We start from the raw sequence: 13,271 nt of genomic DNA, 5'->3' as shown, positions 1-13,271 counted from the left end.
GGAAATCCCCAGAACCTCCTCAGTCAAATGGGACAACAGTGAAGTTCAGGGGAAAAAAACCAATAAGGATTCAATAAGAAAGGTGTTTTAAAATATAAACATTTTTATGGAGTACTTCATACTGTAATAGGATGGAAATTGTATTTGTAATAATTGAAATATTTATTTATATCAGCGAAATGCTTCTTATTTTCTGAAATATATTGATTTAAACATCAGGTTAGAAAAACTTTTCCCTTGTTTGGACGTGTGGGCTTATCTACTTCCCTAACTACCTATCTTCCTTCCATCTGACCTATTTTTAGGATAAGGGGCAGATCTTATGTGGTAAGAACACTATGTTCTTGGCACTCATGCCAGCTCCGTGTCATTTAGAGATATATCTGATGCCCACAGTTGATGACGGGGGGGGGGGGGGCTGGCTCGTAGCTCCGTGTCACGTTCGACACACGTTTTACTGGAAGAAAAATAAAACAAATAAAGTCAACTCTTTCAGAAACAGACAAAACCGAGCTCCTGTTCTGTCTTCACAGGATGAACATGAGGCCAGTTAAGAGTTGAACATAAAAAAAAAAAAGGAACAGATATTTGTGAAGATGCAAAGTTTCATATTTAATGCAAAACACTCTTTTGCATCAAACCTACGCATTCATATTTTGCTAAGCCTTATCTCGTGACCTCTTTCGTTTCGTGTTAGTTTCCTCTTCAGGAGGTGAAATTCAGACGATATTGGGTCGACGGGTCTTTCCCTCTTGTTCGTAGACATCTCTCTCTGCTCCTCACGTTGCTTTAACCTTTCCAACAAACCAAACCAACCACGGGCAGACATCCACACCTATTTCACGGTTAGACAATCAAATTAAAAGGTGACACCTCTGCAGCACGCGACACGCTTCGAATCACGTGCTCCGATATTTGACACATGAAAAATGGTTGTGCAAGTTGTTGAGAATTTAAAACCAGGGAATAAAAGATGATATTCTGATCTTCATGTTCACGTGTGGATCTCAAATGTCAAAACCTTGAATTGATAAATAATTTGCTGAAACAACAGTTTGTTTGTCGTCACAGTTTGGACCAGGACAACTCCAGGGTCAGAGTAGTAACTGGACTCAGGACAGTGGAAACGTTCGCTGAGGCCAAACTCATTTCAATCAGTCCTCTAAACATGACTGATTCTGTTTCCACACCGAGATCCGGTAAATACCTGCTGGGCATTTGTTTTTAAATGGTTATTGGTTACTCCATTGTGTAAATAAAAATAATAAAAAAATGTTCTCAATCCATCGTTTGGCTCATGTCCCATCGATCTGCCGAGAGGTTATTAGAGCGTGATGTACTCCACCTTTTATTTTGGCGACTTCCTCCCAAGGAAAAACATGTTTACTCTTCTCTGTCTCGTAAATCTCCCTGATTGAACGACAGAGCTGCCGTGTGAGCGACTGATCTGAACGTGAATGATTCACATGGAAAACCTGCTGACCTCAGAAATGTGATATATCGAGTCTGGGATGAACCGCCACACGTGTGCAACACCAGCTGTGTTTTGATCAGTGGAGATCGGTGAAATATTAACTTGTTCTTTTATGACAGAGGCAGATTTGTGAGGAGATTAGTGAAGTAAATAAAGAGAATTCCTTTAGTGTCCTACTAACATTTACCCAGAGTGTTTGTTTCCCAGACTCAGCCGAGCGGCCGGAGTTCAGGCCTCTGAGGGATCGTTGAGTCTTTGCAGGACAAAAGATCATCAGGACCACGTCAGCCATGACTGCAGAAGTATTTAAAGAGCTCAACACTGAAACACAGATCTGATGTTTCTAGTGGGTGACGCCTGAATATCCCAGATGATGAATATTACAATCACTCAGAGTTTGGCTGAAATGAGGGTTTGCAGCATGTCACATGTTTTCTAAGAGTTTGTTTTGTTTCTTCCACCAACGGGATCATGTTTTCAGCCTGTCTGGGTTTTTGTTTGTTGGTTTCTATGACATTTAGTGGGAGGATGGTGCATGGACCAAGTTGGATGCGGATCCGTGATGATGAATTGAAACTATTTATATGTGAGAATTATTTCGAGAGACAAAGGCAGCCGGGCTCTGTGAAGGTTTATCTGATCGTGTTTAAAAAGAATCTGGTCTGAACCGGTCAAACTTCACAGATGTGGTTGTGCAGTAAACCTGGTGACACAAATAAAATGTTTCATCACGTGTTCTTTTATTGTGTTGGTGCTTTAATAAAAGACAAATATTGAATGAATTAATAACATCAACGAACCCGAACCTGAACCAAACATCGTTTCAAAGGTTCCGTCTGAACTCGGCCCGCGTTGTTGGGTCTGTCCGGACTCGACGGGCCGATGACAGGTATCAACGATCGAGTATGAGCCAAGAAGGAACCTGATAACTTTTGGAGCGGATTCGATAAAGGGGACAGATCCATGTACACATTTAAACTTTCTTAACCTTTGCAAGATTTAACTTTTGTCAACCTCTAATGTGTAAGTGTTTTAAATATACTCATTATCATATTCAGGGGACAACAACACATCAAAAACATCAGAATAGTCATCAATTGGAAAACGTGGTTTCGTGTTCCCAGTATGACATTTAGCGTTTACAGCTGACGTGACCACAAAGCGTTTAAATTTAGAATCCACCCTTTAATTAACAATGAAAAAAAAAAAAAAGAAACACACAAGTCTTCCTTTCCATTGTGTTCCTTTATTACCATATTTGCGGAGATAACTTAATCAGGAAGCAAAAAATATACCAGACAATAAAGTACTAAAAATCTGAGATAGAAATAACCCCCCCAACACAGACCACCCCTCCACCCGCCACCGCCGTCCTCTGTGGGTTTATGTGGCGTATCGCTTTGTCCACTGTTTGGCTGTTCGGTCATGTTCCGCTCTGTTAGTCGTGTACTGGGTGGCAATGCTTCCCACCAGGGGATCAGCTGAACGGAAAAAGAATTCAATAAAAATCAGTTCATTTTTCCACATGACGTCAAATTAGAAAAAACTAAAAACCCTTGAGGTCAAATAAATGTGTCTCGTGAATTTGAACTTTCCTCATCTGACATTTCTGGTTTTGTTGGACACTTAGTTTCTAATAATAACTTTATAAAAAGCAGCTTTCAAACTGACAAGGTGCTGGGGATATTTCAGCACCGGTTCAATAACTCAGCAGTTTCAGTTTGTCTTTTATGGATTTTTACATTATTGAGTAAAACTATTCATACTTGAGCAGAATCATAGACACTGTAATTACAGCAGCACTCAGATGAAAATGGGCCCAAATGGCTCACGACATGTGAAAAGTCCTTCGTAGCTTTCATTCATGTGAGCCGAGTACAATTTATAAAACCTACAACAGGACGTCCAGATGACGTTGGATTTCCTGTCAAGTTGTTCACAGCGATAAAATGTACCAACGTAAATTTAGGATTTCCTTTCTTTTATAAAATCCTGGAAATGCTGATTGGGTGCCATTTGTAAACAAAGCTGATTCATATCAAATCCCTGAAACTGAGAACATCTAAATTTATTTATATTAATATGTGTGTCAAAAGTAGCAACAAAATGACTGAGTCTGAATTTCTGCGGAACACAAACTGGTAACTTAGATATTACACCCAGAACAATCAACACCTAATTAGTCTAAACCAAAGTTTGCAGAATGACTGAAAGTCCACTCCTGCTGACGTGTGCATCTTTGTGTTGCGGTCTCACCTGGGTTACAGTCTGTGAGCAGGGAGCAGATGGACAGCAGCACCTTGGAGATGGTGAGGGCAGGGCTCCAGTTGTCCTTCAGGATGTCCAGACAGATCACCCCCTGACTGTTGATGTTGCAGTGATAGATCCTCGTACGAAATGTCACCTGCAACAATGAGAACCGTGTGTAAACGTCATGTGTACGGATGATGACGCTAAAGAAGAGTTTTTAATGTTGAATTTAAATGTAAAAAGTTTGTTTTACATTAGGAAGTAAGTGTGGACTCAGTAACTTTGTAGAACTTTGTATCTTCAGCTTTAAACAGTCAATGATTTCATTCCCTTTGTCTTCTGGAGGAAAACAAGCCCTCTGGTGGCTCAACAGAGGAACTTCAACATGCCAGGAAACCCCATCTTGTCAAACTTGTATCGTGCCACCGATGCAACAGTGACACCTCAATTATTTGAAACAAACAAGTGGCCGGAAAAACCTGTGCTTTGAAAAAAGGTGTCTCGTGTGAGCGTTTCTAAATCTCATCTCTCCTCCTTTCACTTCACAAGGTTATTTCCTGGTGTGGTTTCCACACTAAACCAAACTTTCCATTCTCACAAACACGACAGCAGACATGGAACATGAGCTGAGAGTTTGTGTCAGCACAAAACAAGCAGCAGAATAAAAAGCCACAAAACAATAAATATTGTTATGCCTCCTTTTATTTTCCACATGGTCTGTTTTTATGGTTATCAGACTAATATTTTTGCTTTATTACATTTATTTCATGATTCCAGTGGAATGAGCCTGAACCAATGTTCTTACCATTAGGGTTTCACTCATGTGTGTGTGTGTCTGGTGTGAGGTAAACCGTCAAACTCACGAATGTGTCACTGGATTCAACAGACACTTCACAATTGATTTGTTTGCGTAGGTAGGTTAAAGGCTGAAAGACGTGGCGTCAGTTTCAGTACCTTGGGGGGTTTGAAGGGGTAGTCAGGAGTGAAGGCGATGTCCAGGAAGAAGACGCCTCCCTCGTACACGGAGCCCGGTGGTCCCAGGATGGTCGACCTCCACTCATAGATGTTGTCTCCTTTTGGGCCAGCACTGCAGAGAGTAGAGAACAAACATTCAACCACTGGGTGACGTGAACATCGGGATTATTATTGTTCCCTGCTGAATCTACTGCATTTTAAATTCATCTGCCACAGCGTACCCTGAGTGAGATTTCATAGAATCTGTTTGGTGTCGTCTTCTGCTGGTTGAATCGACATCAACGGCCAAATCGATGCAGCGAGTACCAGAGTGAGTACTACAGTACAACAGTCATCCATGTACTCATGTGCTTACTGGAGTGTGAGTGTGTTTCTTTCTTCAGCAGGAGTTAAACTAAAGTGTCTATAAATACGACTTCCGTTCAGCCTGACGTGTCATTTCAGGGAAATACCACTAAAAGTAACACTTTTCATTCAGCAGCAGGAGGAGATGCCGAAAGAAACATTTCCAAAAGGTCATGTTGCAAGAAATATGGTCATGATCTCCTCCCTTAAATTATCAATAAAAACAGGTTTACAAAGTGCTTCAGAACTAAAACACAGAAAGTAAATTGCGTTTTTATAAAAGAACACTGAGGTAGTGTGTGATTGACGAAGGAAAGTTATTCCACAGGTGTAGACAGTGAAAGTCCTTTCTGCAGTCCTGCCCTGGGTACAGAGATTTACAGCTCTCGCAGATCGTAGTGTATGAGCAGGGCTGTAAGGGATGTGGAGGTACGGCCAGATTTAAAAACAAGGATTCAAATGTTTAAATTGATTCTAAAAACCACAGTTAACCAGTGAAACGAGGTGAGAATGAATGTGATGAGCTCACACTGTAAGAACACTTGCTGCTGTGTCTTGACCAAGTTGAAGGCTGATTGATTTCTGGAGGAGCTCCAGAATATTTTTGAACATCACCTCATAAACTTTTCTCCAATTACACATTTGTCTGGAAATTAACCATAATCAACACGTTCATTCCTGAGTTATGAAAAACAAACGAATACCTTTTTCATCCCAAGGTCCAAGTGAATGTTTTGGCTGGATTAGCATTAGAAAAATTATAATTTGGATAGAAAATAAAGAAGCAAGCAAATTTCCACTGACTGACTTTGGCGGTTAAAACAACTTCAGTATATTTTTCTTTTAAATGTGGAGCGGTGAAAGTTGATTTTCCCTCGTGCATCATTCAGAAGATGCTTCAGTTCAAAGCGAATCCCCAGCGATGTGTCTGTGTGTCATGATCTGTAATCTGTATTGATTTTCCCTCAAAGCTGCCCGGGCCTTTACCCCTCTCACATGCAGTACATGTGGTCTTGAACCCCCTTGGGGTGGGGGGGGGGTCATGAGTACAAGATATAATAGTATTGATCCAAAACTCTAGGGGGTGGGGGTGGGGTAGATGTTGCTCACTGCTGCGCATTTTTGATCAACGTTAACACAGATCTTTGGCAGAGTTTCTGTTCCAACTACGGCACAGGAAATCAATCCTGAGAGCTCAGCTTGGGCTAATTAACGGTGCGATGAAAGATACGACTGGAAATGTGACAAATGAAAACTTTATCTGCATTTACCATCAGACATCAGAGGGTGACAGCGTCTGGAACAGGATCATTTAATTGTGATATCATAGGGGATGAATGTTGTTTGATGAACATCAGAGAGAGCTATTAAAAGTATTTTCCTGAGGTTGAAACAGTTCCAGACACAGACGGACATTATTATTTCTGCACCGAGATGTTTTCAACGGTGAAACAGCAAGTAACTCCTGAAACACACATTTTAAAAACTTTTGTTTTGCTGTGTGGTAAACTTAAGAATCAGTTTGTTTCAGGTTCTTCCCTGCAGCAAACTAACAGCTTGATTTTATAAACAGACCCACTTTCAAATGTAGGCTGGCTGCCTGTGGGGCGCTAGGTAGAGAGAACACGATGCAATTCAACCGCTTCTGCCTGGCGACAGTTTTCCCACCGAGAATTAGCACGAAAAGCAGTTTTGTTTTTTTTCTACATGAGAAATAATGTAGAGAAAAGCAGCAGCAGTAACTGAATAAAGTCAGAGGAGGAACAGTGTGGTTCCTCGGCTGTGAATTAAAACACCACTTCCTTTGTCTTCCATTCAGCAGAAAACATCCAGGCGTGTTCACTTGTGTAGTTGCTCTGTGGCCTGAGGTTGCTTGTTTGATCTACTGCGCCCTGATGAGAGAGACTCCTTTTTTTTTTTTTTCTCCTGTGGGATGTCAGAGGTCAACTCTGCTGCAGAACACCAGCCTGAAGCAGTGAGAGCTTCAGTGATTTGCCTCTGGCCACTGCAGGAGAGAGCTTTGAGTCCAGACCATCCAGTTTAAAGGTAAGTCATACACACAACACTGACGCAGAGCTGCAGAAAGGTCAAACACACTTAATACTTAACTCTGTGTGTTAAACACCATATGAATACAGGCCAGCAGATATTTAATTATCTGATTAGGTTCCCAATTACTTGATTTTGTCAGAAACTAGTGAGACGTTCTCTTTACAATTTCCCAAAAAACAGATTAAGAGATTGATGATTGATTTGTCATGAACATCTAAATATTCTGTTTATTACCAAATAAGCAGAAAACAACAAACCGTTGCACTAGTGCAGAAAACATAACTACTATGACCTTTTGATTGAGAAGGTGCTGCTTAATTTTCTGCCTTTCTCCAAACGAAAGCATAACCCTTACCTTGTCCTTATTGTTTTTAAAAAACATAGGTAGATGCTATTACAGCTCTGATTGTTCACTTGCACTGAATTGATGAGAAGAATGAATATTGTGGTCCCGTCAATACAAAGTGCATAAGTGCTTCCATTGCACATCAATCCTGAACCAGTCCACAAAACATGTTTTAGTTTTAGTCAAGGCAAACTGTTACTGAACTATTTCTACTTCATATGTGAGGAGCGCTTGATATAATTCTGGTGCATGAACATCTGCACCTAAAAACTGAAGAATAATGTGTAGTTACGTGACAACTGGTAAAGCAGCACGGCCCATATTAAAGTGGTTGATACTATCATCTAATCTAATTTCAGTTAAACATTGGAGCCACTGAAAAGTACAAAAGGACACTAATGACATGATAGTTTTCACTGTGGAAAAATGTCCTGCCCACATGTTTTTTCAGATTCTACTGTATTTGAACAGGATGGTTTTGAAGTTCCTAATGTATTAAATAGAGACTTTATTCACTTGTCAGTTTATATGAACACGTGTGAAAAATAGTCTAATGACGTAACAGACCAGGCATCAGAGCTGGATCCACATTTACAGCTGGTCCTTTCTAAGTCAAACTATTTTGAGGTAAAAACATCTCCACACCCAGTTATCAAATAATGTGTAGATACAACCGGATGTTTTACAAAATGAAGGCTTATCACAGAGAGTAGTAAAGGCCGGTGTCCAAAGTACTTGGCAGAGAAAAACAGAGAGTGAAAGTCACCTGCAGTTTGGTGGAGGGTCCAGTGTAATGTCAGCCAGCTCTTTCTGAATCCTGTACAGAAAAAACAAATCATAATCAGCCTCTGGAGAATCATAAAAAAATTACATAGGATGAAGAAAAAGAAACTTCAGAGCTTTATTTAGAAATGAATCAGTTGGTCTGTGAACATTTTTCATCTGTGTCACTGTCTAAAAAATGGTAGTGAAACTCACTAAATGATTGTGCAGAAGAATTCTGTCTTTTTTTTCCAGAAGAGAAAAGGGGAAGCCTTGTGTCATTTACTGTAAACACAACATATCTTGTGACTGTGTACGTTATGGTCCATAAACGCTGCTTTCTATGTGCAAGTTGGCACGGGCTCCTCCTCTGTACTCAGATGTGTCCCTGTATGACTCCTGAAAGATGATGCAAGGTGCTGGAAAACTCTCTGAAATGTATTATTAAATGCTCAGAAATCTGATTTCTAGCGGCAACAAAATCAGATTAAAAATGCATGTGTGTTTGCTTTTACTATTGTTAAAAGTAGCTTAATGTCATGTGCCGCTCTGCCCAAGAGAAACGCCAAATTATTACCAGACAGTCACGAGATGAGAACAATATCAGGGGACTGACTGTGAGCTACACTGGAATAATAAATGATTTAACAAGCATTACACAATCTGCGGTTTCATTTGTTTTACCTTTTGGCGCTGGTGGAAAGCAGCTTGGAGGTCTTGCTCATGCTGGCTTTGCTCTCCCGTTTCTTCTTACAAGGCGTGTCCCTCTGTCTGGTTTGGCTGGAGGAAGGTGGTGATGAGGAAGAGCTGGTGCTGGCACGGGAATCCTCATCCGACATACCGGTTTGGATTAAAGAAGAGCCGGAACCTGAGGAAGAAATCAACAGGGCAGAAATCAGCTGACTACGTCACTGTACAGCAGAAAGAAGGAGACGCTCACCTGCCCTCCGATATGTTGCTTTCACTGCTCATACAAATTCATTCTCATGTTTTCATAAACACCTGCAACATCAGCTGCAGCAAAGAGACGTCAAATCTTCCTTTAAATGTTAATTCGCTCTGACTCTTTACTGTATGAAGTTAAAAATATAAATAGCATCAAACATTCATTTTGCCATGTACAATTCTGGGCGTCCTACTGAGTCGGTACTGACGAACCCCCCCCCCCCCCCTCCTGTGGTGGATATCGCAGGCTTTCTATTCTTGATGTAGGAATTTACACCCACTCTTCCCACAGATCACTTTAAATTCCAAAAATCTTCTCGGTGCACACTAGAGTTTGTTCTGTGTCTGTGTTTTCATATTGTCGTTACGGAGATCGCCAGAGGACACTGTAATGTTCGGAGGTTGAATGAGGGTGAAGCTGGGGCAAACTTCTCCGTCACGCACGCTTATTTTTGGGTTTATTCAATCGAACAATGGTTGGATCACAGACCACAGATTAATGACAGCTCCCTAAAACTGCAGCTAGAGCATAAAGCCCAGGTCCTCAACCCTGCCTCCTCCATGTCAGTGGAGAGGACATGCACCAAATTGAATCACACTGATGTTTGTCATGCTCAAAATCCACGACTTCATTATGAGGGAATTATGGTTCAACGCTGGAAAAAGGACGACAAAATAAGTTAACGTCAATAAAGTCACGCTGTGAGGTAACTCTACGCTGCCTCTTCCCTGAAGGTTTATCATCGTCTGTCAAACTTTGGTCGGTAAACAGGAACCCAGGTATTTTCTGAGAGGTGTTTAAAGTTTAAAGGGATAGTTCAACCCAAACATGAAAGTTTTGTTTACACCATGTTCTCCAACCTGAACCTGTCCTCTGTCATCCTCAGGTTTTATATTTCAGGTTGAACTTGATGACTGAGGTGAATTAATCACTTTAAATGAAAGTGTTCTTGTGATACCACATATCTGCTGGGTACCTCGAGTACATGAATACACTGACAGTAGTATATTTGTACTTGAAGTCTTCGTATACATGTACTCTGGTAAATTAACTATAAGAGAGGAGGAGGAGGAGGAGGGGGGGGGCTAACGAAGCCGTTCTAAGCTAACGTTTGCGTGACGGTGAACAAGCAGCCTTTAGCCGACGAGCTAGCTAAGAGCTCAGTTAACCCCCGCACAGCCGAAGCTAACGCTGCCATGTTTTAAATTAAAACCCTGATAATGAAAAAAAGACCCAGGGTTAGTTTTGGCTTCATCATGGCGGAGGAGCCCCCGGGTACACGATGCTAACCAACCCCCCCTCCTCCTCCTCCCTCCTTTCTCAACACACGGGCCCGACGACTTCAGGGATGCGGCTACTTCTTGGAGTAGCGCAGCTGGGGGAACCTGCTTGCTAAGCATCCCCATCAAGTGGGGCCGACGACGGGCTGGAATGAACCGCAGCCGTCGGTTGTCCTCGTCGCGGGACTCGGTGCGGCGGTAGTGTGTGTTTTTAAAAAATAAAAATAAAAAAGCGAGAGGAGACATTTTTAATCTGAGGGCGACGAGGAAACATTAAACCCGTCACACACACACGCTCACACGCGCGCGCACACACACACACACACACACACAACGGCCGGGGAAACACTCCGCGCCACTACATAGCCGGAGCCCGTTTTCCGTGCCACCAACTAAGCGCCGTCTCGTTTGTTTTCTCGTCTTTTTAAAACCCACAAACGAACCGAGCTGCTCGGCTGGAAACACCCGGGGCCACCGGGGCCACCCGTCCGCCGCGGCCACACCGCGAAACGCCGCTCGCCCCGCTCTCCGGTCCAACTTACCCCGTCTATTGTGTCTGGACCTCCGCCACAGTCTCGCTGGCTGCTGCCTGTCGCCCTCTGCGGAACGGAAGTAGCCTCCCGCGGCTGCAGCGGCTGAGCAGCGCCGGTCCCTCGTCTGGAGATAATAACCGGGTCCTGCTCCGGTTAATGCAGAACCAACGCTAGTTTCATTTCATTTGTTTTAACGACGTTGCGTCGAATTAAAGCTTCTGTAGTCACGATGCGTCACGTTGCTGCGGGAGCTCGTGAGTTTTGACTTATTTCCTCTAATATCTAATCTCTGTAAAATTACAAACAACAGAATGCAAAACTATTTTTACTTCACGATTTAAACAGGATTATTGGTGAAAAGTCCATTTAACACTTGTGCTTTGCATGTGTATATATATATATATATATATATATATATATTCATTCATTTTTATATTTATAAATGTGAGTTTTACTGTATTTCAGAGGCAGTTTAGTTTGTAGAGCACGCGTCATTCACAGCGGGGGACTCAAGGTGCTGCACAGGAACACAGAGACTAAATCAAATCAGTTTAAACTCAAAATAAAAGAGATGTAAAGAGAAGAGGTTGAAAAAAACAGGTAAAAGCAATAAAAGGGTGAATCTGAATACAATTTTAAAACTTGCTCTATTCGTCTGATGACTTTAATTTCATTGCAGATTCAGATTTATGTCTATAAAACATCGCATATGATGCTTTGTTCAACCATGCTGTGATTAATTCATACACAAAATTCATTCTGACAACTGTCTCAGTCATTTTGATGTTAATTATTATTTTGTGTGTCTATTTACGGTCAGGTAATAAATACCAAGCACATTAATACACAATTAAAATTAAAAGTTGCAGTCCTATATTACACCAATTACAAGAGTAGAAAGCTGCTAAAATGTATAGTAATTTAATGATATCTAACATTTTAACGCCCACAGACAAAACCTTATGGCACTTGATTCTTCAAGTCATTCATACATTTATTGGAGTATCTTTTACAGACCGGAAATGTGTGATGTGTTGTTTACGATATTCAGGAAATTGAATTTAATACAACTTCAGCGATGACTAAGCTGCTGCATCATTGACCATCGATGGAAACTGAAAAACCTCTAAAACTGACCACAGGCTTGTGGTAACAAGTCGGAATGACTCATAACTAACCAGTTACCGTTGTAGCACCAGAGACACGAAACATAAACATGTTATATGAATCAGATAAGAGCTTGTTGATGTGGGTGATTTTACATCTTTTAAATTAAAGACTCTACATTTCAGCTTATCTGGACTGCATCAAATGGAACGAGTAGTAAATAAGAAGGTGGAAACGTGGCCTTGCAGTGATTAAATGAGGCGTGAAGAACATTATGCACAGTTACCTGCTCGTGGATACACGAGCTGAAAAGGTTAACAGGGTAATCTTGTTAGACTGAACACTGCTGTGTCAATATTTTGACAGAAGCACGTCCTCGTCTTAAACGCAGCTCTAAAGTCTTTCTTTCATTCTTTTCCCATCAAGTTTCTTAACTTCGCCGAAGCTGTAAAATGATTACGCTTACAAAGCCATGATTCACAGTGGCATTAAATGATGAAATCTATATCCCTGTAATCTCTCGCGTAAAGGCCAGACACATTAGGGAGTCATAGCAGAGCAGCTTGACATACAGTAGATTTAAGTCTAGTTTATTGAGACACACTGTATAACTGCAACACATCAACGTAATCCCTCCATCTAATCTTTGCCAAGTTTACTGTACATCTGCTGTTATTATCCCAGCATCCATCACTGCAGGTGTGGTGGCTGCAGCCAGTTTGGCAGACGTCCTGCAGCTGGCTCTCCAGCAGGCTCGCACGCGTCTTATTATTTATGCACATTACCGGCCATTTATAATACAATATGTCCAAGCATGATCAGGGAAATCTGTCTCGATGCGTCCTACTACTGCAGCTTTGTTTGTGTTTCTAATTATCTGACTATACGTCTTTAAAAAACCTTGTGAAATATTTAATATTCTTTATTCCAAGTGAGAAACTAAAAGATAACACTACATTTTCCCCAACACTGATTTTTAGCTAAATGTATATTAAAAGAAAATTCTAAAGCCATTACACTGAATTACACATTTACATATTTTGTCATTTTTCTTTAATGAGTCACTTTGTGCATATCATCAACGAGGCAAACTGTCGGGTGTGCATTGCGACGTGGCACTTACGATTAAATCTAATATTGAAGGTTTGAATATTCCTGGTTTCTCTTCTAAATGATGATTCTTTGCTTCATTTATCAGAGT

The 13,271-nt window shown here is 41.2% G+C and overlaps 1 protein-coding gene across 2 annotated transcripts; it reads right to left on the bottom strand.

Moving 5' to 3' along the window:
- Window positions 1-2,700: 2,700 nt before the first annotated feature.
- LOC109639796 (ubiquitin-conjugating enzyme E2 E1) lies at window positions 2,701-11,281 on the bottom strand. Of its 2 annotated transcripts, none has more exons than XM_020103449.2 (6): window positions 10,973-11,281; window positions 8,889-9,072; window positions 8,209-8,259; window positions 4,679-4,811; window positions 3,731-3,878; window positions 2,701-2,955 (listed from the first exon to the last, which is right to left on the bottom strand). In XM_020103449.2, exons 2-6 carry the CDS (start codon window positions 9,041-9,043, stop codon window positions 2,858-2,860), a joined length of 585 nt encoding a protein of 194 aa, XP_019959008.1. In that variant the 5' UTR covers window positions 9,044-9,072; window positions 10,973-11,281; the 3' UTR covers window positions 2,701-2,857. The 2 variants fall into 2 exon arrangements, with proteins under 2 accessions (XP_019959008.1, XP_069393801.1); XM_069537700.1 differs by having other exon boundaries at window positions 10,874-11,002.
- Window positions 11,282-13,271: the final 1,990 nt, after the last annotated feature.

This window comes from Paralichthys olivaceus, chromosome 13 (assembly GCF_024713975.1).
Source record: "Paralichthys olivaceus isolate ysfri-2021 chromosome 13, ASM2471397v2, whole genome shotgun sequence".
NCBI classification, from domain to species: domain Eukaryota; kingdom Metazoa; phylum Chordata; class Actinopteri; order Pleuronectiformes; family Paralichthyidae; genus Paralichthys; species Paralichthys olivaceus.
Note: the sequence above shows the minus strand (reverse complement) of the source record. Positions and strands in the feature narration are given on the sequence as shown.

Bases quoted from the DNA above. Each gene is read 5' to 3' on its own strand.
- LOC109639796 (XM_020103449.2), bottom strand. From the start codon at position 9,043: ATGTCGGATGAGGATTCCCGTGCCAGCACCAGCTCTTCCTCATCACCA. The intron at 4,812-8,208 runs GTGACTTTCACT...TACTCTCTGCAG, and splicing joins GACCCTCCACCAAACTGCAG to TGCTGGCCCAAAAGGAGACA. The intron at 3,879-4,678 runs GTACTGAAACTG...TCATTGTTGCAG, and splicing joins ACCCCTTCAAACCCCCCAAG to GTGACATTTCGTACGAGGAT.